Source organism: Chironomus tepperi, unplaced genomic scaffold (genome assembly GCF_022539635.2).
Source record: "Chironomus tepperi strain 1889 unplaced genomic scaffold, CSIRO-AGI_Ctep_v1 contig_298, whole genome shotgun sequence".
NCBI classification, from domain to species: Eukaryota; Metazoa; Arthropoda; class Insecta; order Diptera; family Chironomidae; genus Chironomus; species Chironomus tepperi.
Window position 1 is genome coordinate 2,325,005 of NW_027226420.1, and position 25,704 is coordinate 2,350,708.

Below are 25,704 nucleotides of genomic sequence, written 5' to 3' on the forward strand. Positions count from 1 at the left end.
GATGCACAGTGCTCCTCAGTTTGATGCAAAGTGCTTAACGGTTTGATGCGCAGTGCTAGTTTGATAGTGCTACTGAAATTAAGGCATAGTGTCACTAAGGTTGCTGCTCAGGTGCTACTCAATTTGATTCACATTGCTCCTCGATTTGACTCATAATGCTCCTCCGTTTGCTTTAAAACAATGAATATTAACTCAATAATTTTATAATAATCTCTAAATCATCCTTTCCAAACCTTGAAATTTTCCAATATTTTTTTAAATATTTTTTTTTTCTATTTCAATAAATATTGAATCAGTGAAACGTAGCACATTTGGATAATTTGATGCGAATCATGTGGGCTTGAATTCTAGGAAATTCTCTAACAATTGCTCATTGAAATTACTTGCAACAAGTTTTATAGTAACTAAGAGAAATGTTGCTGTAATGAATGAAATTTTATTTTCGAGAATCTCATGTTGTGTTATGGATTTCAATTGAAAATTAACAAAAGCTTAACAAATTTGATTATTTCTAAGGAAAATTTCTTTGCAATTTTGATTTTAAGAATCATGTGAATATTTCCATACTTGGGATTTACATTTGAATTGACATGAGTTTAGCAGCAACTTCAACTTTAAGGATGTAAAGCTGTTAAGCCATTTGTCTAGATTTATTGCAAGGTTTAAAGTTCTCATGTGAGCTTTTTTTATGAAAATGATCCTCTGTGCTATGAACATGACATGAAAGATAAAAGGAAAAAATATGAATGCTGGAGCGTTAAAGTAATGGAAAATTTAATGAAAATGGGAATTTAATGTGCTGTAAGATGGAATATCCCGAGTGACACATGATGAAAGCTGCGACATAGAGCTTTTGGTCTGTTAAAGCTCATTTACTTACAGTAAATGGAAGTTGTCGCGATTTGGGAGCCGTATGGAAGTCACACGGTAGCCGTCTCAACTTGACAGCCATATGAGAGCCACACCAAGTCATCTTTAAGTTGGTGTTCATTAAAGAGCTTTAAGGGAGCCTTGAAAGCTCTGTGGGGAGCTTTTTTTACTAGTGTTGCTCGGGCATCTCTACAGACTGATGCAGCTTTAAACAAAATTGAAAATTAGCTTCAAATTGAGAGTTTTTTGATGAAAATTCAGAAAGCTTGACTTTTCGTCTTAATTCCTCCTATTTTCCTTACCTTCAAACATTTTCTCGGCATGTAAACTCCAAAAATCCCCATAAAATCCCAGAACTTCCTGACATGATTTCTAAAATTTCTTTGAATACAGTTTATGATTAGCTTAGCATTTCCCTTCCTAAAACTCACTTATATTAAGCAAACAAACAAGACATTCCATGTCTGATCAACAAATTGATACTGATTACATCATAAATGCTCTTATAGCTTACAAGAACCTCCCAATATTCATAAATTATTAATAAACAAAATACTTGTGAAGTTCAATGGCTAAATTCGAGAATTAGTTTAACCCAGACCAGAAAACCAGACATTATTTTTCTTTCTCTACGAAATTAGATGTGCGAATATTTGGCCTTCACAGTTTAGACAAACTTAGAGTAAACATCAAGTTTTTTGTCTTGAAGATTTACTTTCAAATAGGCTTATTTATGTGAAAATAGAGAGATTTTTGGGTATAGAATATGGAATCAAAAAGCTGGAAATATTTGAATGGGGTGATTTATCTACATATTTCAAGTATAACCTGAAGTCAAGTCAACTTGAATCGTGAAAATTATAACTTGAAATCGACTTTATTTGGGTGAATTTGAGTTAAATAAATTCAATTTGACTAAAGCCGACTTGAGTAAAGTTGACTTGAGTAAATTCAATTTTATTAAAAATAAAAATTTGAGTAAACTTGACTTAAAGCTATGTTTTAAGCCAGTTTTAAGGTAAAGGAGTGGAGTAAAGTCAACTTGAGTAAAATTTATTGAGTAAAATTGACTTGACTGAATTCGACCTGAGTAAAATCGACCATGAGCTTTATTTCAAGCTGGTTCAAAAGTGCATTAGAAGTGAGAGCATCTGAGTCCTATATGGTAAATTTGAATAAAGTCAACTTGATTAAAGTTAACTTGAGTAAAGTTGACTTGAATAAAGTTGGCTCCGTGCTATATTTCAAGCCAGTTTTAAGATGTCAAAATTCTATAATTCTTTAGAAAAAGTCAACTTGATCGTAAGAGTCCTCTCATCTGAGACCGGATTAAGTGAAGTTCCGACCTGTGGGCAGATTTTTCCCCATTTCTCAATGAATATCTCAATTAAATTGTCAAAAATTGTCTATTTATACTTCCTCATCACATTCAAATATTAAAATTCCCATTAATTTCAATTAAATCGCTAAAGTCTGTCCATAAAACTGAAGGTGAAATGTTCTTTTATCATCCTGCATTTGAGCGATGCGTAGAAAATGTTCATCAATACACAAAAAAAAAGAAAAGATTATTCAAGATTATTTTCGTTCAAAAAGTGCTTCGCTTTAATAAATTCAGAGAAATAAATAAAAAAAAAAAATAACAAATTCATAAAAAAAAAACTTTTTATACCAAAAATACTCAAATCCTCGAATGGATGAGAACAAAAATACACAAAAAATTTTTCGTGAGCATGAAAAAGTTTTTCTCTCGCGAGAGGAAAATTCCATGTGTCCTCGTCCTCATCTCAGAGCATTCCATGCTCATTCACGTCAGTATTTTATTGCTTACCGCTCACCTTTGAAGCACTTTAGTTCTGAAAGGCAATTTTGTGTTTTTTTGACATAAAAAATATTTTCAGTTGTTCGGATGTAAAGCAACAATTAAGATCGCGGATATAGCAGTGCGTCGAGCTATGACACGAGATTTTTTTCGTACTTATTTATCTTTGTGGATCTTTGTGAAGTGATTAACTTTTTTTTTGAGCTTCATCTCAATTTAATAAGTTCGGAAAACAATTTTGTTCCTTAATCTTTTTTCTCTTTACTTTTCCTCGCATTAAGCTTCAATTCCTTTACGAACGTGAACAGTAATTCAATATATTTATTAATTCATTTAACGGAAATTAGATTTTTTTTCGCAGCTTAACGAACACTTGAGCAGATGATTGACCGCGTAAATAAAGTTTTATGCATAGACTCTACTTATGTAGTTGTGTATTTTGTTTAATGAAAGATGGCATGTGATGGAATTATAGTTGTGGATTTACTTGAGTAGTGCTACTTGAAATAAGTTTCGTGACACTGCTAGTGTGGCTAGAAGAGTGTTCATATCTGTCCAAGAAATGGAAACTCCCAAAAATTTAAAAAGAATTTCAAAATTAAGTTTAAGAAGTGCTGGGATATTTTAGGATTTTCGGGAATTTTAATGGCATTAGGTCGTTTAGTAGTTAAATTTAACTATGCCTTATTGGAAATGGATTCCTGAGAGGGTCTTTCAATGGAATATTATTAGAAGTGCAGAAGCGTTTTGCCATATAGTCGAATAACCCACGATAGCTCAGTGGTAGGAGCATGCGACCGGAAGTCTTAGGTCCGTAGGTCGTGGGTTCGAGTCCCACTGGGTATCCGTTATTCGAAATACCTCCTTTTCTATCTTTTTAACATACCAGGAAAGCACACGGGGTAGAAATGATCAAAAATCCAGCTTCAGTCAACTTGAGAATGAATTTCATTCAATCCGGTCTATAAACAAAGACATGCTAGCCTGGAATAGGATTTTCAGCCATTTCAGTGCCATTTTTTATCCTGAAATGAGCAACGAATGTCTCAATTAAAGTTAAACTGCTCAAATAAATTGAAATTCTAAATTGTCACTCAGTTTTCTTTCCTTTAACATCCCTAAATACTAAACTCCACAAGCCAATGACCTTTAAACCATTAATTAATTGCCTATAGGTCAAGAAATGGCGCAATAATTTAAATTAATTATTCAACTACTTAAGCTTCTAATCCAGTCACACTCCATGAAATGATTCAACAAAATCACCCTTAATCTCCCATAATTTAATAAAAAATGCAAAAGATTACGACAAACTTAGTTGTAGGAAGTAGTTGTCACTTTATTCTTCCTTATGCTTATGGACTTTTACTAGCCTTTTTTTTAGATTATGTTAATAGGAGTTAATTTTGACACTTATAAATAGTCTAATGTGCTTAATGTTCCATATGATGGTCACACTATAATGTGTTTGACGTCAATTCATGTTCATTGATACAATATCTACCTATGTAACTCATGAATAAGTAATGTTCATGCTATATTATTAGATTATTGATTGAATTATATGGAAAAATCATTTATAATAATAAATGTAAGTCTTCTAATGCGGTTGATAGGTTTCGTCTATAATTTCTATCTATAATTCATGACTTTTTAAGGTAGAATTGCTATTTTGATAGATAATGAGCCATAAAAATGTATTTTAGGATGTCCTGAAATTACACATTATACAAAATTTTATGTAAATTAGTCTCAATTTCTTAATGAATTTCCTCTTAAAAATGACAAATTCTCATCACGGTTGATATAATTTAAACAGCCACTCAAGACCCGTGGCATGATGAGTAGTATTAAATTTCCCATGATAATATTGAGAGGATGACAAAAAAGAGATTCTTGGACCATTTTTTGTCGCATTGTTTGTATGGAATAAAAATTGAAATTTAAGTCAAGTTGACTTGAGTAAAGTTGACTTGAGTGATACCAACTTAATTAAAGTAGATTAGTAAACGAGATTCTTGAGTCATTTTTTTTTGCTGATCGATCGTTCCGCATAAAATATTTACTTCAAGTCAAGTTGACTAGAATAAAATTAACTTGAGTAAAGTTGACTAGAATAAAATTAACTTGAGTAAAGTTGACTTGAATAAAATCAACTTGAGTAAAGTAAATATCTAACATAAAGATATTATTAAGTCATTTTATGCTCACTGATCCTTCAAAATAAATTGAACTTGAAGTCAAGTCAACTTGAGTAAAGCCAACTTGAGTAAAGTCAACTTGAATTAAATCGACTTTTAAAAAAGAGATTCTTTTTGCCATTTTTGTGCTCACTGCTCGTCTTGAATAAAAAGTTGACATTTTATCCACTTTTGTGGAATATGAAATAGGAATGAAAAGGAAGAAGGAGGAGTAATGACGAGAAATGAAGAGAAAAAAAGTGAGGAAATTTATGTCTTTATTTACTTACCTACTTACATATTTCTGGTCTATTAATAGAATCGAATGAAAAGAAAATGCCAATTTCAATTCAATTTAATTTCCCATCGCAATTTTGTTTCATCTTTGTTGGCTTTAGAATTGAAAAAAAAAATGAATTTATTGAGTCGAGAAAATTAAAATTTGTTTTAAAAAAATTTGTTGAACTTTTTTTTGCTGTTTTTATTGTTATTGTTGCGGAAAATGTTGAACTTTATTAATTGCTTTGAGGGTTTTTTTGGTAGAATTTTTTGGAATTAAATTGTGAAAATTTATTTTTTTAAAATTCAAATAAATTAATAAAAAAATTGCGAAAAATACCTAAATTTTAAACTTTAAAAACAATTTAAAATTTTCCAAAATTTAATACTTATTAATTATAATAAATAATTAAAATAAATAAAAAATTTAAAAAAATTCAACAAAAAATTAAAATTTTTAAAATTTTAAAAAGTTCAAAAAATTTAAAAATTTTAAAAATTTTATAAATTCAAAAAATTCAAAAAATTCAAAAAATTCAAAAATTTGAAAAATTTTAAATTAAAAAAATTAAAATTTTTAAATTTAAAAATCAGTTAAAATTTTTAAAAAAGAAATTGAAAAACTTAAATTTCGTTAAATTTTTCAATATTTTTTACAATAAATTTAATATCACAATTTAATTCCAATCAAACAAACAAAATACTCAGAACTATCGACTTACTTAATATTCTGCTGATTCCAGTGTAATAAAATATTTTGATGATGAAACAAATTAACCATTAAAGTGCATTAACTCTACATACATCAAAAAAATACAAAAAAAAAGAAATAAAAAATTTATTTTTGTTGGACTTTGAAAATTGTGTAGTTTAAAAATATAAAAAAAAAAACATTCAAAAAGAAACAAATTAGTCAGAAGACTTAGAAAGAATAAGAAGAAATGTAGTGAATAAAAATAACAAATTATAAACATCAACAACATTAATCTCATAAATAAATCATGCCGTTGAGTATCTGTTCGGATTCGGAGGATGATCAAGAAAATCGTCCACAATCGGCAAAGACCAGTATTGATTTATCTTCATTACCATGGCCAAATAATTTTGTCAATTTAGAGGATGTAAGTTATTTTTTGAAAATATTTATGTTTTAGGTATTTTGTTGTTAATTTTGAGTATCAAGGTCAATTACATGTGATATCTGAAATTCGGGAAGCTTCCTTCTTCCTAGACATAAGTCAATATAAGTATGTATAAGAGGGGGTTGACCTCCCGGCTCCTTAAATACGCTCTTGATTGACAATATACATGGACGACCCTTTAGATCAGAGGTGGGCAATCTGTGTGCCGCCAAATAATTTTGGAAATGCCATGAATCGTATGTCTTGAGCGGTTTTGGTCGAGGCTTACCACCAAGGTGTGTATCAACACACAGGTTGCCCACAACTGCCTTAATTTCTTCAAACATTCTGAATTCCAATTTTATTCCAATTTTTTGAGCCATTTCCTCATTAAATCTCGGAAGTAACCAATAAATCATCCTCAATAGAACAAATGTATGTTCTAGAAAAGTTTGTTATTGCTTGAATTACTCGCAATATTGCATTTTAAGTTCAAATTTCTGCAATTTATCGGAAATAAATACTGTGGGTGTGAAAGGCAGTCATGCAGATTTTGTGTAAAGAACGAACTCGAAAATTCTGTGATTTATTAGATGTTCTGAATTTTTATGAATGAGGAAGTGGAAGTGGTTTGATGACTTGAGTAGTGGATTTTGTTGTTTTTTGAGGCAATTGGGGTAGATTGATGGAAAGGTTGCAATTTATTGACAATTTAGCGGATTTTGGGAAGTTTCTGACCTTAAGTTGGTCATATTTCTATCATATGCGTTGAAAATAACTTTAATAGTTCCATTGATAGTTAAATGATAAGCATAGGACTCGAAAAAGTCAGAAATTAGTGTTTCCCATCTTGCATGACTCTGGCTTTATGTCGGATCATATCAAAATTCGTGACTCCAGCTTGAAGCCAATTTTTTCCAAATATGACTCAGATCCAGAGACACCACGGCCTGAAGTCATTATTTTCAGACTGTCTCACGCAATGTGCCTTTAGAGTAGCTTACTGAATAAGATTAAACCCCTAAATATCCTAACTACAGTAACTTCAATACTTCAACATTCTTCCCAGAACCTCATCAAAAAAAAATCTCAATACCAAAAATCCCTTTAAATCATGACAAAAATTCACAGGAGAATACACAAAAGTCTACAAATTTAGTCACAAGTGTTAGAATAATTTTAATTCAGTAGCCATGAGACATATGTGTATATAGGCGCCATTAATTGGATGACGATAGGAAAAAATAGAGATATAAAATCTACATCTACATATTCAGTCAGTCAGGGAAGGGCATTAAAGTTATAGCTATTTTAATTATGAATATCTGTTTTGAGTGTCGTGCGTATAATTTTGTGCCGCTCATTCTCATCAAATCAATCACGAGACTTTTTGATGATTGTGATGGTGAGCACGGTCGAGAAAAAGGCTAAGTTACTAAGATAATTTTATTAATTAAGGAATTTTTTGCTTCTTTTGAGTCGAGAAATTAAATCTCAACTTGGAGGTTTTCATGAAATTAATTTTAATTAAAATTGATTAGTGCGTTTAATTAATTGGGGGATGAAAATGCTTTACGGAAACTCTTTAAATGTGGAGATGAAGAAGTAGACATGATTATGGGTTTTTCTAGAAAATTGTCTTAAAGATTTTGTGAGGAAAAAGATGAAAAAAAGTTTGTTGTGATTGCTGTTTTTGTGGAATAGATGAGCCAGATAGAGGTCGTTTACTTATGATGCCTGTAATTTGGAGTGCCTGTAATAGGAGGAGTAGGTGGGTGGATGGGAAGAGTAGGTGGATGAGTAGGAGCAGGAGGTAGATGAATATGATGGGAATATAGCTGATAAGGACTTTGTAGAGTTGATTTTCATTTGTAGTCGAGTAATATTCTAGAATGAGCAATGAAGGGCATTGCTGCGTGGAATTTAGGATGTATGGCTCTCATATCAACACTCATGGGCTCGATATCAGGTCCAAAGTAGTCCAAAATACTCTTAAATTAGTCTATGATTTGCCATATCTGATTTTACCGTTTTATGTGTGATTTTTCTGAGATTCTTAGTGTCCATAAACCTTTAAACTCCTCCTAACTCACAATCAGATTCTCATTATACAGCTAAGGCATAACAACCGCTTCCACCAGACGACCAGTCTACATTTTCATATTTTTTTTATTATTACACAATTCAAGCGAAATATTAATGTTAAGCTGCTGTAATGTTTACATTAATTTTCAAATCACCGGATATTGGCCTTCAGATCTCCCGTTGACCTTTTCTGCTGGACTCCAAAAAATCAAACAACTAAATCATATACCCAAAATTAATGGAAATTACTCATTAAATTTTGAAATATTTTCTATTTCGTTCCTCTATTCTATTGATTATTCTAATCCCGAGCGAGATATCATTGATGGCACTGGAAGGTTGTATTCGTCAGGATGTCTTCATGATGGTCAAAAGACCGTCATTTGACATCTTTTCGAATAATTTGAATGATTGTTAGAATTGGTAGGGCACCGCTAAATTGCCATTTCGGGCGACACAAATTAAGAAGGCTCCAACACAGAACATTTAGGGCGTCCATATGATTGCTAAAATAGCTGACTTAAATTCGATGTTAATAAAACCCCCCTAAAACCCCTAAATGTCTCAAAACCCCTTTTTTGCAGTAAATCTTCATTAACCTCCTGAAGCCTGTTTTCAAGTCAATTCTTCAAAAAGTGTCATTCGAGCTTATTATGAATCGTGACTTTATTATCAAACATTCTTCATAATTCTATCATTATATAATGACTTTATTTGCGACTTCATTGAAACATCCAACGACCTTCATTCCCATAGGATCTTAAAATAGCAACATGAGTAATTAACTCAACAATATTCTCATCAAAGCGCAAAAAAACTTCTTCTTTACTCGCTTTTTTTTTGTTTCATAATTTTTCTCTCTAATTAGACAGCAATGAGTCTGAAAAATTGTATATTTTGTTATGTCCTTGTACATAAGCATCACGAGAAAAAAAAAGAGATGAAAATGAAATAAACTCATGTCGATGTCTAACGAAGACACAAAAAGTGATAGAATTGAGTAGACACAATGAGTCTGTGGTTAATTGGTTTAGAATGGTGTGACTAAGGTGGATTTTGAGGGGTGAGGGACTTGGAAATTGAGTATGGATGGGATAGTACTGATTGGGAATTGAGGAGATCTGCATTTAAGTTCTTATGTGATGTAGACATGAATAAAGCATCATATTATCAACATTGGTCCTCATCAAGGGCATATCCAGTAGGTTTTCGGGTTCAAATCCCCTCTAATTGGACAAGATTCTTCAAAATACTTCTGGTTAGGTCCCTGGACCAAATTCAAGACTTTGCATTACTTAAATTAGTCAAAATTATTCAAATTAACACTTGACACTCGGATTCGACTAAGAACCGAATGTCTGCGTTCCTGCATTTTAGATGCAAATCCCTGCAACATTGAATTGTACTTTTTGGTTCGTCCTAGGCTGTAGGCATGAATTTTCTGTTCTTCATCGTTCATCCAAGGCTGCAGGCTTACTAATTTCTATATTAAGAACTGCAATTTTGCACGAACCCTGGTTGAGACTGACCTACGACCACAATTGAAGACCAAACCATACTCAAAACTAAATATAACTTCCCCTCAACTTCAGACGTCACATAACATAAAACAAAAAAGTCTTGTTAAACCTTCCCACAAATCCAACATAAGAACAATATTTCAGTGTCATGACGAAACATCCTTTACCAAATAAAAATACCGTACCAAAAATAGAAAGGTCAATAACTAATGTGTGTTTTTTATGTGCGTGGGAAAAATTCGAAATGTCAATAAATAAAAACTCGATTTTTTATGATTAAGATGATATTTGATATCAGGCAATAAATTTTATGCTGAGTTGTATAATGTGGCGTACTGATGCTTGTGGAATATGAAATCTCAGTTCGGTCATTGATTTAATAGGTAGGAAGGCATCCTTTCCACGCAAAACTTTCTAGAAATTACTTTTTAAGTCTCGATTATTTCTATGGAATTTATTATCTAACCTACATCCTTTGTCTGATAGATGAATTTTTATTGAGGTTCAGGGGCGGAGCTGGATATACTTTGTGGGAGAATTTTCGAATGTTTTAGAAATGGATGGCAACATTTAGAAGCGGTTGTGATGATTAAGAGCTTTTTCAACACCCCCTACCTCCTCTTTAGCCCTCCTATCCCCAAACCCTCAGCTACCTTCGTTTAATTCAAAAATTCTTCCATCCATGAATGAAATTCACTTCATTTCAGACATGAATACTTGTCAAATTTTTGATGTTTTCTCGGTAGTTGGGTATTTTGTAATATACTCGTGTCTAGAAGTGTGTCCTTCCGAGAATCTGGAATTTGTTATTTCATTGAAATTTGATTAGGCGTTTGTGGGGTGTCAATCAATTTCGTTGCAAGATGATGGTCTAGAATTGGGTGTGATGAACAGTAAGAAGTCCTAACAGGCAAAGAGAATAGTAGCATGGTGCAGGAAGGCCACTACGGTACCTAAAAGCGATCATTTTGCCTGTTAAGAATGTGATGGATTTCATTCATCGTTGTAAAAATTGAACTAAATCAAGTTTTGTGTAGCTTTCAGGGTAACCTTACGTCTTGCCTTCAATGTGACTACGTAGAGGCATCCTATTGACTGTAATGTGTTGCTCGAGATGTTTGATCGTGTTTGTCAATTCCTATGTGACACAATGCGACGAATGACATTTTTTGCCGTAATAGTGAGTCAAAATTAGTCGTCATGGCACCATCAGGACAACTTTGCTTCTTTTAATCAGGTGATACAGTGGTGGCCTAGTGAACATTATATGCTTTTCGGGTATTGAATCCTGTTTATCTTCCTTTAGACAAGTTTGGAAATGATTGATTGTGAATCTTATTATCTGTAGTCTCATTGTGGATAGTTGAATCTTCATCTTCTTGATCATCTTGATGGTCTTCTTCACAACAAAAGAAACAAAATTTTTGAGAATGTTATGCAACTCCAGTATTTATTAAAGAACGTTTTTTGGACTATTTTAGAAAAAGTAGACACTTAATTGGATTCATTTCATCACTTTACGCAACATCATTCATAATATGAATTTAGAAAGTCGCAAAGCATATCCAAGGATTCTCAACTCTTGAATAATTTACATAATTTTGACTAGAAGTTTCATAAAGTTCTTGACCCTTCCTATTTCATGCATTTAATTCCAAAAATATCAAATCAACAGTTTGTCACTTAACACATTCAAGAGTCCATATCATATCAAACTGTATTGATCATATTCCATTGAAACGAAACAAGTCAATTGCCGGAGATAGGAACTAAAACTTAATTACATATACATGCATCAAATTCAATTACATTTGCTAAATAACATGAGAAAATTAAATTAATCTCTTTTTATTGCCTGTCTTCCTATACTCATCATCTATCAACAAGTCATATAAATGAACAATCTACACTGGCACATCGACGGCAAAGCACATTTTAGAACATAATTGAATTGATTGGAAGTAAAGTGCATTCATGAAAGTTTCATGCTTTTTGAATATGATTAATGGACTTTTTTTGCAAAACCGGACTTGAGCAATAATGAAGTTTAGATAAAACATGCTGCATAGGCTACATCCATTGAATGTAGAACTCATCTTATTCATGTCAAAAATATTTATTCAATAAGTAATTTGCATACATCATCAAGTTATTCACTTGTGACCTATTTTTAGCACAATTTTCTTGTTGCGATCTATGCTGATAAGACAATTTGGGGCTTCATTGGTTGATGAATGAACTTCGTGGAAATCTAATTATATGAAAATTAAAATTAATGGAAGTTTTTTGAAGATTCATGAATGAAAAGTTAGAGATTCTTGGATGTAGATGAAGGCGCGTAGTGAGATTGGGGGATTTATGGGGACTTGTCCTCTGTACCCGAGCGATACATTGCGGTCAATTGCCATTTTTGCACTAAAAATGAGTGAAAATCAGGTAATACGGTACAGTCAGGGCAACATTGAGTCTTGTCGTTTATATGGTGATGTAGCAGTGCCCTAGCGAACAGGGTATGTACCATCGTGTGCTGTATCATTTGTCCCGGAGTCATGAACCCTCTTGCTATCATCTAACGATCCAATACGCAAAATGTAGACTATTGTACCTTACTCACTTAACAAAATGCGCAATATTCTCAAAAAAATTCTACAAAATCCAATTTCACATCACCATCAGTACACTTTCCACCCGTCATCGTCCATAAATGTATAGCAATGAATACTGAAAAAGCATGAATGTCTTCCCATGAACCCCTACATAAGCAAGCAAATCAACATTTTTTTTCTCAGTGAATTCAAACAACTTACATAAAAAAAAGAAATTCCACAACATGAATCTTGCTCAGTGCCTCTCTCCTTTTTTTTGTTGCCTCGATTGCTCTGTTTCCGTAACAGCAAATAAATAGGGTACACATGTCATGTCATATGTCATTATAATTATAATAATCGATTTGATGATGACTAGATATATGTATATGTGTAGTGGGATGTAATGTGAATGAAGATGAAATATATGCACATGAAATTAAAGGGAATTGTTGTGGAAGGGAAAAAATTGTGTGTGTGCTGGATAAAAAAATGTTCAAAAACATAAACATCGATGATGATAACAATAGTGTTTTACATTTTTATATCAACGACCTTCTATTGCAATTCATCATGATAATAAATGTATTTCAATCTGTCAATATTTGAATAGCGGCTTTTGTCAATGAAAATGTCAGTTCCTTCGTGCATGCCTTTTTTTCCAATAAATTAAATTCGTTATTATTGTCATTCTTGGAAAATAGCCTGTTTTCCATACAATTGTCAACAAAATTTTAAGTACTCTGATATATCTTAATTGAAATTGCCACGTGACTACCTGTTGAAATCTATGGAAGCTTTAAACAGCTTCTTCTTTAAAAAAGAGAAAATTGGCATTGTTGAAATAATAATAAAAGGAAAGGAAAACATGCTTTTTAGATAGACTATTGTGAAGAGTAAGGAAGGCTTCTCGAATTTAATGCATTGGATGAATTGAGTGCATAGGGTTGCTGGAATTCCAACATTTTTTAATGTTGCTTGTGCTGTTTTATGGTTTGTTCTGAACATTTTGAACTTATTTGGAGCTAGGCCTGCAGTTAGGTGCGTTAAAACAGCATTAATGATACTTTCAGAGTGTCATACACATTTTTGAGGTTATGTCGATATCGCAATACTCAAACGACTTCTTTGTGCTGTTCGTGGAGTTTAATATACTCAATAGCTCCACAACAGAAGAACAAGATGCAATAAAATTCAATTTTCGTCATAAAATTGGTCCATAATCGGTAATAAATACATCAGAGCAATACAATGCGACCAACCGCATTTTTCACCGTAAATTTCAATCAAAATCAGCAGTCACGAAGCTTCTAGGGCAGCTTTACATCTTGTTGTTAATACGACAAAGTATTTGTGTCCTAGCGAACAAGCAGAGCTGATCGAGGCACTCTCATGTCTTGCCTCATGTCAGAAAAACTCCATTATTGATATTACTGTCTGTAGTCTACAAAAGAAGACAAAGAGATGCGTTTCTACTACAGGAAACCACAAAACGTCGCTGTAACTATAATCAGGTATCAAAGGACCAGACCATTTCACCATCGAGCTACTTCAACTCAAAACATTTAGATTCCTAACTCAACCCTTAAATTCAGAACTAACTTAAATCTCATTGTTAAACAGTATTTCATCATACACGAATCTGAATACAGAACAATATACAATGTCAAATAATGGAAATAAAGCATTTAATATCCTAGTCTGTCAATTCCATACAAAGAATTCAATGACCTTCATGTTGTCGTGTCTACATAAATCGAAATCTAAAGCAAGCGCGCGAAAAAAAAAGAATTCTATGCCTTAAATGTGAATAAATATTGTGTCTCGATATTTCCTTCCTTTCCTATTATGCGTATTTTCATTGTCACAACAATAATTGTGTCATAATTGAGTCTGAGAATGGGGATGGGGAAGTAATTTTTCTGCTGCGTAATTTTTTGTCGATTTTTATGCAATCGTAGATCCAAAAAGCTTATCGATATCGATTTCATCAAGCTTTAATGTACCTTTTTTTTGTGTTTTCTTTTGGTTCTATCTTTATATCCATTATTATGCTGAATTATTCAACCAGCAATGGGTTTAAAAATAATCTATGCAAACAAAACACACGAACGGTTGTGAATGAAAAATAACAAAAAAAAAGGAGCTATGGAGAGTCAACAGAGTGTGTGAGAGATATTTAAACATGAGTAATACAAATTCTCTGTAGATGCATGACCTAAAAAGGCTGTCAAGCTGGTTATGTTTGATAATAATATCCTTTCAACCTTTTTTCTCCGCGTGATTTGCATGAGTCTTGGGTCTGAAATACTACAAAATGTCAGGACTCGTGCTAGCGTGGAATCTAGCACGTATTCTTATGGCTTCTTGAATTTTCTAGTGAAATTGTTACAAAATCTTGTTGATTCCAAGGATTTCAACTTTTGAAGTCATTACTCTAGAAAATGCGCTGGTAATATTCACTTCCATACTGTCTATACTCTTCCTTTTTCACCCACTTTTTTCCATTATTATGATACAATAAAGCGCAAATATTTCTTTTATGTACTTCCATATGTATACATGAATTTACGCTTCATATAACAATTGTGAATTGAGCGAAAGCTTGATGTGATGAAATGAAAAGCAGAAGGTAACTGGTGGTGGATTAGAATAAGGCAAACAATGAATGAATGAATATTGTTTAGTATTACTGTCTGTTTTGTTTATTCTTGGATGTAAAAGATTTTGTATGGGAGTTATTTTTGGTGCAGGATATCCATCTTTGTGGTGGAGCTGTTGGGGAGCTTTTGGGGAGATTTATAATCTTTATTCAATTCTCTAAGCTATTTATTGATATGGATTTACTTGCTTATCTGCTGAATTCTATAAATTGTGATCCATCATCCAGTTAAAGTTTCATCTTTTACTCATATTCAATAGTCATGAAACAAATAATGGATTATTGATAAAAAGCTTTCGGCAGAGAGGATTGTCCGCTTTCCCAGAAACCAATCGGTGAGAAAATTGCCGAAAATCCGACATTTGAGCTATTTGACTCTTGCTTGTGGCTGGATCTAATCGAATCTGGTCTGGGACCATTCAGAGGCTGGATTCTTCATCATTTCTTCCTGCTGACTAACATGATTCTGGCCTCAGATCAGATTCGATAAAATTCAACCCGAAACCACAGTCAAATTGCCCAGAGGCTGGATTTTTGGACATTTCCTGACCGTGTACTTTCCAGGCTACTAAAGTCGACTCAACTGCATACAAAATTCGATTCATCATTGAGTTCTTCCTGAGAGAAGGCTATCAAATGAAGGACAGAATTATGAATTCATAATTTCACTAATTATGAAAAATCAGCCTTGCTTTCCTTCTTCTAATTACCTTTTGAAAAATTGCACACATTCACTAAAATTTTCTAATGCATTTAAAAAATGAGTAAATTATCTCAATGAAAGGTGAAAAATATGAGTCATTAAGCAAACTCTAAAATTCATTGCGGAAAATGATCTTCGCACTTTTGGCATAGAATAAAATGAAAAAAAGCATTGAATTGTGAATATCATTTGAGAATTTGAACAGATTTTGCATGATGTGAACCAATTGGTTGTTTAACGTGACCGTCAGAGCTCAAAGTCGACTCGGATTTTGGATTGGAAAGTCGACACGAATCCATACAAAATTCAAGTCAACTTCAAACTCTGCTCTGCTAACCTGTTTATACATTCATGGTTCAGGGGCATAGTCAGATTGAAAAAAGGATTTCCCAACTATCGGATGGAGGAAGTGCTTCCAAGTGTCCCCTTCTGGGTTCGCTTCTGTCATGAAGAATCTACTTGAAGTCCAAATTTAGTGCTGCATATGGTTTGATTTTGGTAATCCCGGAAATCAATACATTTGAATTCTGAGTATGCATACCCGGAATTTAAGGAAATGTTCGAATATAAATTCAAATGTTTGACTTAATCATCCTCGGGTGGACAATTTAACACAATATCTAATTATTAACTTGACATTAGGTCCACTAATGTCAAATTTTTGTGGAAAGTTCTAGAGAAAATGTCATTAATCGACCTAAGGTCTACTTAATCACCAGATATTAAGTCAACTTGTTCACTGGGGAATTTATTGCAAGTCTCTTACGACTAGACTTGATTTATATATTCTTTAAGCATGCATCAAACACTCAAATAATCTCTGAATTTCAAAAATAAAATTTATAAACTGTCTGCATCATTCACACCAACGCGACAGATCTAAAGACCATAGAAAAAAGTCATAAAAAGAGCTATAAAATTTTATAAATGGCAAAAAACCTACCGAGATTTACATTTTCAGTTTAGCTCTTTTGCATATATTTCCATTTCTCTTAAAATATTCAACTTATTGCAATAAAAATAATAACGCAAACATTTCATCAATCTTATATTTCAGGACACACGAACACATGTTGTTGTTGAGTTATTTAATACAGAGAAATCATATGTTGAGTCACTGCAAACAATAGTACTGGTACGTATATCATATTGAGATTAATGATGCCTCCGAGAGATGGAAAATGACCGACTTGGCACGTTGTTGTGGATACCTTGAAAAATCATACATCTCTCGGGACTTGACTTGAATTAAATGCATAATTAATTAATCATCTCTCATCCAAATCAATGCTGACATTTGTTTCACTCAACTTGACATTTTCATTTTCATTTTTTCATCGTAATTTACAGAAATACTTAAATCCCCTCAAGTTACCTGAATATTCTGGCATTGTTGATGTTCAAATTGTAGAAGAAATTTTCTTTATGGTTCCGTCGATTCTCAATATACATGAGAATTATCTAGAGGAGCTTAAAAAGCGTTTAGATGCATGGGATCCAATGCAATGTATCGGTGATGTATATTTTAATGTTGTAAGTATTAATTGGAACAATATTAATTAGTTTTGTGGAAGTTGCTGCTGTATGTTTGGTTTGGAGCTTGTCTGGATCGGGGAAAATGCTTTTAACTATGTCTATGCTTAGAATATGTCTAGATCTAGTTGCACAGGAAACTCTTAGAATTCAGGACTAACCAGGAAGGCACAATGATTATAAAAGGTTAATAATCTAGTCTCAGACCAGAATGAACTTAATCTGAAGCCGAATTTAAATGAATCTGGTCTCAAGTCATTGATACGTCGGCCCGGTGCTGGGTTTTGCCATTGATACGCCATGTGTTTTCGGAAATAGCAGTCAGACCTAGACCCTAGCATATAAAAAGGATTCTCAGTTAAATGAGTTTGCTCAAGAGAATACTCAGGCAATATATTTGAGTATGCTAAGTTTAATGAGCATTCATACTGTCTGTGAAGCAGTCAGTGTGAACCAGACAAACAGCCAGACTACAGAACTGTCACAAATTAACAAAGACTTTGATCTGAGCTTGATATTTGAGTTTATTTCCCGAATGTACCAAAATACGTTACAACAAGTCATTAACTGGACATTTACTTGCCTTTGAATATATAAACCGTACTTAAGTCCAATCAGATATCAATCTCAGATCAAGATCTTTGTAGATTAATGCCTCATTCACCATCTCAAACCTAATACTCCTAATTTACTTCCAGTTTTCGAAACCAATAGTATTAGAAACTTACATAGCGTTTGTAAATAACTGGAACAAAGCGAAAGATGCTATACGAACGACCAAAACGACAAAACCAGCATTTGCGAAATTTTTAGAGGCAATGGCACGTGAGCATAAAGGAAAATTATCATTAGACAATTTACTTATAAAGCCTATACAAAAATTTCCAAATTATGAATTAATATTTCAAAGACTAATAAAGCACACAGATTCTGATCATCCTGATTATACAGGATGTCAAGATGCACTCAAGCTCGTACACGAGATTCTCGTTCAATTAAATTGTAAAGAGCGTGAAGCACTTGAGAATGGTCAACGAGAGGCAACATTACGTGAATTGGAGAATGTAATTGAAGGAATTACAGATTTAGTGTCATCTGATAGGGCATTTGTGTCATTTGAGCTTGTATCAATGCCATCGGGTCAGGCTGGAAGGAAAGAACGTGGATTTTTCCTTTTTACGGATCTTCTTGTAATTACGAGTATAAAGAAGCGAAGCGGTACTTATAGAAAACCAAACAGGTAGGCTATGACTTGTATGAAGTTAGCACTAAATTGAAATTGACTTAAATTGCCTTTTACAGTATGCCAGGAAGTTTCTCATCAACACTGGACACAAACAAGTACAAATTTCTCACCAAAATTCCACTAGACGATTTAGAGATTGTAAAATGTAAGATTATTATTCCTTTACATAACACTTTTATGGCTCAATAATTAATGTCGTCATTACAAGTCTTTCAATACACATTATTCATCATTATGAAGTAGTTCACATGACATATACACGTATATATGCTCGATAAGATAGTAAAAAAGCACAAATCACTTCAGTACAATATAAAAAATTATTAAATTCTTGCTGCTGTAAAACGATTTTGAATGCCTCGAATGCGACTCTCATCTCCGGTATAGTCAAGTGTACCTAAAGCATCAAATCTCTTTAATTGTCCTTGAATAAAGTCCTTGGACATGGATAAAACTGTCTTTCCATGATTCTTAAGTTGTTGCAAGTATTCCTCTTTATAAAGTGATGGCTGCACAGCAGTAATAACTCTTGGCTGTGGAATTCTCAAGTATGGTGCGAGTGTCAACGAAAAATATAGTTCCATGCTGCTGCGTTTAAGCATCTCAACTTGAAGTTCATTTAATGATGGAAATTGTCCTTTATAGCCTAAGCTTTGAAGCATCGTTGAAAGTGCATCATGATAAAAGTAAATCAATTCATCACGTGATGATGCAAGTACATTAGTGGCAACGGATGTTTGTAGGAAATAGAATAAGTCAATTAATGGTGTTCCGATGACGGCATTTTGGAAGTCAACAAATAAAACATCCATTAATTCATTTCCTTTGTACTTAAAGAAAATGTTGCGGGTATAAAAGTCACCATGATTGAGTACACGAAATCCTTTAATGGCACTTGTATAGTCGTCAATGACTTTTGGAACTACTTTGAATGAGAATCTGAAATTATTGATTGATTTTTAAATATTTTACATATTCATTATCAATATACAGCATATACAGCATATAGACTTACACTCTCAACTTTTGTTGAATGGCACTATCGATTCCCAATCCATTAGCATTATCAACAATCATGCGATAAGCTTCATTGAAATATTCCATTTTGTTTCTAAAATCATTATGGAATGTTCCTTTCGCGAACATTTCAAGATCTTCTGATCCCTATTAAGAATGCAAATGAATTAGGATTAATATTATAATTTTGGGAGGAGAAGAAGAGGAGGCTGGAATGATTGACGGACCGACATTGATTGATGTTATTGACGGATACTCAATTTTAAAGCTTAGTAACAGAGTTTAGTCAATTAAAAGGAAGATATCTGTCTATAGTGGTGGGAAGGTGGGAGGAGGTTGACCCCAACTGCTAATTCACTACCACTGGCTATATTCTCATGTTCTGACTGTGGCCATACTCTCTAGTAAGCCTAAGATACTCTCTTAAAAAATATCAACGTCACATTAACGTCAAAACAAGAACTTAAAATTGACTAAGGTTGACTCTACTGTAGATAGCCTGTAGATAGACCAGACGACGAACCTAATAGAGCCTTGACGGATCTTATAAAGCCTTGATGCACCTAATAGAGCCATGACGGACTTAATAAACTCATGACTGACCTAATAGAGCTATAACAGACCTAATAGAGACATGATGGACCCAAATGAGTCATGACAGCCCAAATAGAGCAATGACGGACCTAATAGAACCATAACGGAACTAAAAGAGCCTTGGCAGACCTAATAGAGAAATGATGAACTTAAAAGAGCCATGATGGATTTAATAGAGTCTTGATTGACCTAATAGGACCTAATAAAGCCATGGCAAACCTAATATAGCCATCACCGATCTAATACAGCCATGACAGATCTAAAACAGCAATGACGGCAGTTTGATCAGGAAATCAATTGAGTCTGCATTTGCTACAACACACCTTTCTAGTCGCATTCTCAATCATTCTCATCCCATACCTAATTCCCCAATCCATCATGTGATTCAAATAACAACATTCATAAAGCTCTTAAAACCTTCATTAAATTCACAGATTACATCTTTTCAATAGCTTCAATTTCAATTCATAAAATGCATTGAAAATACAGAAAAAATCAATAATTTCACTATAGTAATTTACAATCTTGAGTTACTTCCTACCTTTTCCATTAAAACAGCACTTGATGCATGGAAACATGCAAGTTTTTGAAGAGCAAGTACACTCTGTTCGAAATTCAATCCTGTTTTGTCGAATTGAATGTGATAACCACGATTGGTTACTTCCTCGAAGACAATACCATCAGTTGGTGATGAGAAGATGGATACAATGCTGTGGAATTAGACAAAATATGAGTTTCTAAGTCAAAATTATGAATAAGTAGTCTAGAAGCATCCATTGATGTTCCATTGACCTTTCATCCTCAAAAATAAACAAAAATGGAACTTTCTATGCTTACTTAGGTGTAAAATCAATCTTCTCTCCAATCTTCTTTAATGCTTTGTTAAATTCCGGCAGGACAGTTTGATAAATTTGAATTTCCTTTGCAAAATCCCCACTGACACGGAATTCCTCACTCAATTCGCCTTTGGTTGGCTTGACTTTTGTGACAAATGTTATCACATCCTCCTTTACATTTTGTGCTGAATATTTTACAAAGACACGATTAATTGATGCACGAGTGACGGCACTTCCATATTCACTTGGTGGCTCGACACTGTATGTCTTTATTTTGACTTCCTTTTGGCCATAATGTTGCTCAATAAGGTTCTTTAAGAACAATGAGTTGATGAATTTTGTATTCTCATTAGGCATTTTTTGATAATCTATGCTTTATGCCACCTTGTGAACTGTCGAATACCTAAACAAACACTAAAAAAAATATTATTTCCAACTTTTAGTCTCGTCTATTCACCAAACTCATATAAAATGTGTATCTAGTATCAAATGTTGATAAAAATAAAGTTATAATTATTACAGTTGACTGTCAATATCATGGACGGTTTTTTGGGTCAATATTTGTTGACTGTATAAAATTGCTGTAATTAGTGATTCAAATTTTATAATCCATGTAATAATTTAGACACGCAAAATATTGTGAAGTTGGTCGAGAGATATTTTACACTTGAAAGGAAATGATGATCCAAATTTAGGGGTAATTGACTGTGATATAAAAATATCATCAAATTAACACATACGAGTAGTGATGGGATGGATTGAATGGTGACTAAAGCGCATTTTTGAGGTTATGAGGGATATTAATAGGAGAGGAATAGGGAAGGGCTTTAAGGTCAGTTATTTGGTGTATTATTGGGTATATCCTCAAACTAGTGTAAGAAGTGATCCGTAGAACATGCCTTAAAGTCTTGTTAAAGCCAACATAGCTTAAAACACAAAAAGAACACGCCTATTCTGACGAGTATATTCGTGCGCTTTATAAGTACATTGATGTATACTCATAGCTCTGAGTATGTTTTGTGCTTGCTTTAGGGCTGTAGAACATCCACGTCTTTAGGAGGGTTTGTTTAAATCGACAGGTTTACAGACAATACCTGCAGACCCGCAATTTTGGCAAAATATAACCTTTATGGCAAAGAGATCGCCTTTATGAACCTTAATGATATTTCTGTGCCATGAAAGTATCCTCTTTGCTTGTTAGGATACGTTTCAGCCAAAATTCAGGTCTGCGTATTAAAAACGCATAAAATGCATGCTTGCGGTTCTTGGTTGAACTCTATGTTTGAGTCAATAGCTGGATTTTCACTTCAACAGTTCTAAAAATGAGTCACATTACAGTATATCTGATTCTAAATTGTCAGATTTTGAAGTCAACTCAAATATCAAATATTGGTCATATTAACCTTTCCATCCAAAATCCGAGCCGACTTCCAGTTATGCCGAACTCAGGTTCGGATCCAATAAACTCAACCATTACTCATCCCACAACCCAAAATGCCTCAAAAATCCTCCCCAAAAAAACATTCTCAAAAAATTCAAGCTTTATCAATTTCACGTAACAATGTAAAAATGATAAGGCAGTTACCGATAATGGATATGATTATTAGTATTGCTGTGTCGTATACATTTCCCCTCTGTGTGTACTAACCGATATGATTATTATATAACATCTATAAAAACAATTTCTTCTTTCCATCTCTTATCACTATTGCGATTTATTTCTTATCAATGTTTCTTGATTGCACTTTTATGACTGTTTTAAGGCACTATAGAATGACATATACCTTTTTTGTTTACTGATAACCAAAAAGGCATTGTTTTTGGTGGACGGCAATGAATTGAAATTGATTTGATTTTTTTAAATTTGTCATGAATATGATTTATTGTAGGTTGAAGTGTGTTGGATGGTATAGTAGACGATTTTGATGTTTGACGTCACTATTGGATGCACTGTCGTTTAGGCGTCATTGTGTAGATGTCAAATTGGATATGACTAATTTGAAAAATTGATAGAATTTTCATTTATTGAATGAAATATTACATCAGAATATGAAAATATGTCAGTTAAAGCTATTTAAGGTAAACTGTAGATCAGTGGTGGGTAACCTGTGTGGTGTGGCACTCAGTGTGCCGTGTACATATGCTAGTTAAAGCTATGTAAGCTGAGCTGTAGATTAGTTGTGGGCAACTTATGTGCTGTGACGCATCATGCGCCCTTTGCGGTTTCTTTCGAGGCTTAATACCGATGTATGCCCCAAAAAACCAAAGGTTCCCCATCCCTGCCTTAGATACTCGACATAATCCACCAATATTTAGTCACTGTGACCATCCATGAATAGAAAATTCAATTATTCATGACTTCACTGATTATGAAAAATTTCCACAATTTTTTCGTTACATAGAACACAGCATATCCACCTGTTGCACCTGAAATCACATAACATAATGTTTATGTATGGCATAAAAAAAATTTCCATAAGCTTTTCTAAAACAGGCAATGCCTTCGATTGTGGGCTCTTGAAACATATAATTTTTGGTCTAAAAATAGCTCAACAATTTTACCATAAAAATCAATAAAGGCAGATAACAAAGTTTTGTATGCTAATAGAAGTAAATTTAAAATGAAAAATATGCGGCAGTGCTTGAAAGGAAAATCATTTGCACAATTATTAATGGCACGTGATAAACGTTGACGATTTGCTTCTTTATTGAGCCATAACAATGATTCATTCATTACTTTATATACTTATCTTATTCCTCATACCATCTCATGATTCCAATACAGCAAAAGATGAAAATGTTCGACGAATTATGAAGGAAATTGAGCATCTAATAGAAGACTCGAACAAGCTTCAACAGATTCTAGACATTTCTAGCAACCTGAGATGTCCACATCAAATTTTAGAGGAATCAATACGTGACTTGCAGCTCAATGTACAACGTCAGTTATCAGAACGTCAAGCAAATGACTCACAGCTCAATGTTCTGGAATTAAATGTTAATGGACCGTAAGTTGATACAGATGGATACTGTTCCTTTATTCATTCATGTTACATTTTTAGATCTGGAACACAGAACATGTCAATAGTATTCTCAAAGCCAGAGAAGCGTACGCAGTGGGAAGAGACATTTAATGAAACAAAACAAAAGTTGATTGCGTCGATTGAGAGATTTCAAGTTCCAGAATTTATTGCATCAGTTCCGATTCGTAAGACTCGTGCTGGACTACAATTTACATGTGCGGCTGCAACATTAGGTACACAAAAGGATGTCTGGGTGTGTAATAGTGATGGATATGTCGGACAAGTTTGTGTTTTAAGTCTCAATCAACCGGAACCGACTGTAACATCATGTAATGGCGTATGCAATGCAAGAATACTTTGTGTCACATCCGTACCCGGAAATCCAAATGAATATCGTTCATCCAGCATGAATAATCTCAATAATTCCAGTATTATAACAAATGAGGACCAAAATCGTTCCTCATTGCTTAGCATTTCAAATTCATCAACAATTAGTAATAAGACGATGAGCGTAAAATCGTCCTCAACTCAAAGCGATTCAAATATCCAACTTGACTCGAGTAGCTCGAGTGATTCGGAGCCAGAAGCGTCAACTGCCACAACTGTCACCGTTCAAGATAGATCCGTATCGCCATCAATCATTTCAAATACATCGTCACAACAACATCAACAACAATTGTCAGCATCATGTGATGATGGCGAAAGCCAAATGTGGCTCGGTACAGAAGATGGATACATTCATGTTTACAACTGTACTGACAATATTCGTATAAAAAAGAACAAAATTAAAATTCAACATGTCAGTGCTGTTAACTCAATATTATATATGGATAAGCGTGTCTTTGTTTCATTAGCAAATGGTGATATATGTGTTTATAGTCGAAAAGATTCCGGATGGAATACAAATAATCCATTGGTGCTGTCTATTGGATCTTCCGTAACATCGCCCGTTACCAAATTATTAAATGTTTATGGAAAATTATGGTGTGCCATTGCAAATTATGTTAAGATACTTAATACGTCCACATTACAGGTGAGTTGCTATAGGTCAGGAATTGTACAATCAGTGATTCATAACATCCATTTGTAGGTTGAGAATAATGTAGAAATATCGACCGAATCAAAGCCAATTTCCAATATGACCCTCCTCAATCAACACGTCTGGATCTCATTGCAAAACTCTGCAACAATTTTATGCTCTAATGTTAACAAGTGAGTCATGGAAACGGAATGGATCCAAGAGTCAGACACTCCAATGTTCAGTACTGTCTTTTCCATACAGGACTAAACTTTCATACAAATTCATCAAGAAGAGCTTTTGGAGTGTCTGATCCTTGATTGAACCTTTAAATCATATTTTATGTCAATTTACATTTTGTACTTTACAGCTTAAAAGTAATATGTGAAGTGAATTTAGCACCAGCTGTGAATAAAATGCTTAGCAATTGTGATAATATAATTCAACAACACAAGGCTGCATGTTTGAGAGTAACATCATTGTTAGCATGTAAAGACATTATTTGGGTTGGCACGAGTGCTGGTGTGTTGCTTACAATTCTAGCACAGAATATTGGAAAGGGTACACCCGTAGTAACAGGTTTGTATGCAGTTTCTAGAAAATTTCTTTG

At 33.4% G+C, this 25,704-nt stretch overlaps 2 protein-coding genes across 3 annotated transcripts in view; one reads left to right on the forward strand and one right to left on the reverse strand.

Annotated features, from left to right (window-relative positions):
• Positions 1-25,704, forward strand: part of LOC139092231 (uncharacterized) — an 80,852-nt gene that overhangs the window by 50,639 nt on the left and 4,509 nt on the right. For both annotated transcript variants that reach the window (XM_070642556.1, XM_070642557.1), the window contains exons 8-15: positions 16,885-16,962; positions 17,178-17,360; positions 18,059-18,600; positions 18,663-18,751; positions 23,839-24,061; positions 24,116-25,109; positions 25,167-25,288; positions 25,465-25,673. In XM_070642556.1, the coding sequence (XP_070498657.1) occupies positions 16,885-16,962; positions 17,178-17,360; positions 18,059-18,600; positions 18,663-18,751; positions 23,839-24,061; positions 24,116-25,109; positions 25,167-25,288; positions 25,465-25,673 (2,440 nt within the window). The remainder of the gene's footprint in view (positions 1-16,884; positions 16,963-17,177; positions 17,361-18,058; positions 18,601-18,662; positions 18,752-23,838; positions 24,062-24,115; positions 25,110-25,166; positions 25,289-25,464; positions 25,674-25,704) is intronic.
• LOC139092232 (uncharacterized) lies at positions 18,758-21,491 on the reverse strand. The gene is made up of 4 exons (XM_070642558.1): positions 21,055-21,491; positions 20,759-20,927; positions 19,622-19,770; positions 18,758-19,545 (listed from the first exon to the last, which is right to left on the reverse strand). Exons 1-4 carry the CDS (start codon positions 21,408-21,410, stop codon positions 18,930-18,932), a joined length of 1,290 nt encoding a protein of 429 aa, XP_070498659.1. The 5' UTR covers positions 21,411-21,491; the 3' UTR covers positions 18,758-18,929.

Coding starts and splice junctions, on each gene's coding strand:
- LOC139092232 (XM_070642558.1), bottom strand. CDS start 21,410: ATGCCTAATGAGAATACAAAATTCATCAACTCATTGTTCTTAAAGAAC. Junction 20,928..21,054: donor AAGATTGATTTTACACCTAA/GTAAGCATAGAA, acceptor CTAATTCCACAG/CATTGTATCCATCTTCTCAT. Junction 19,546..19,621: donor ATTCAACAAAAGTTGAGAGT/GTAAGTCTATAT, acceptor CAATAATTTCAG/ATTCTCATTCAAAGTAGTTC.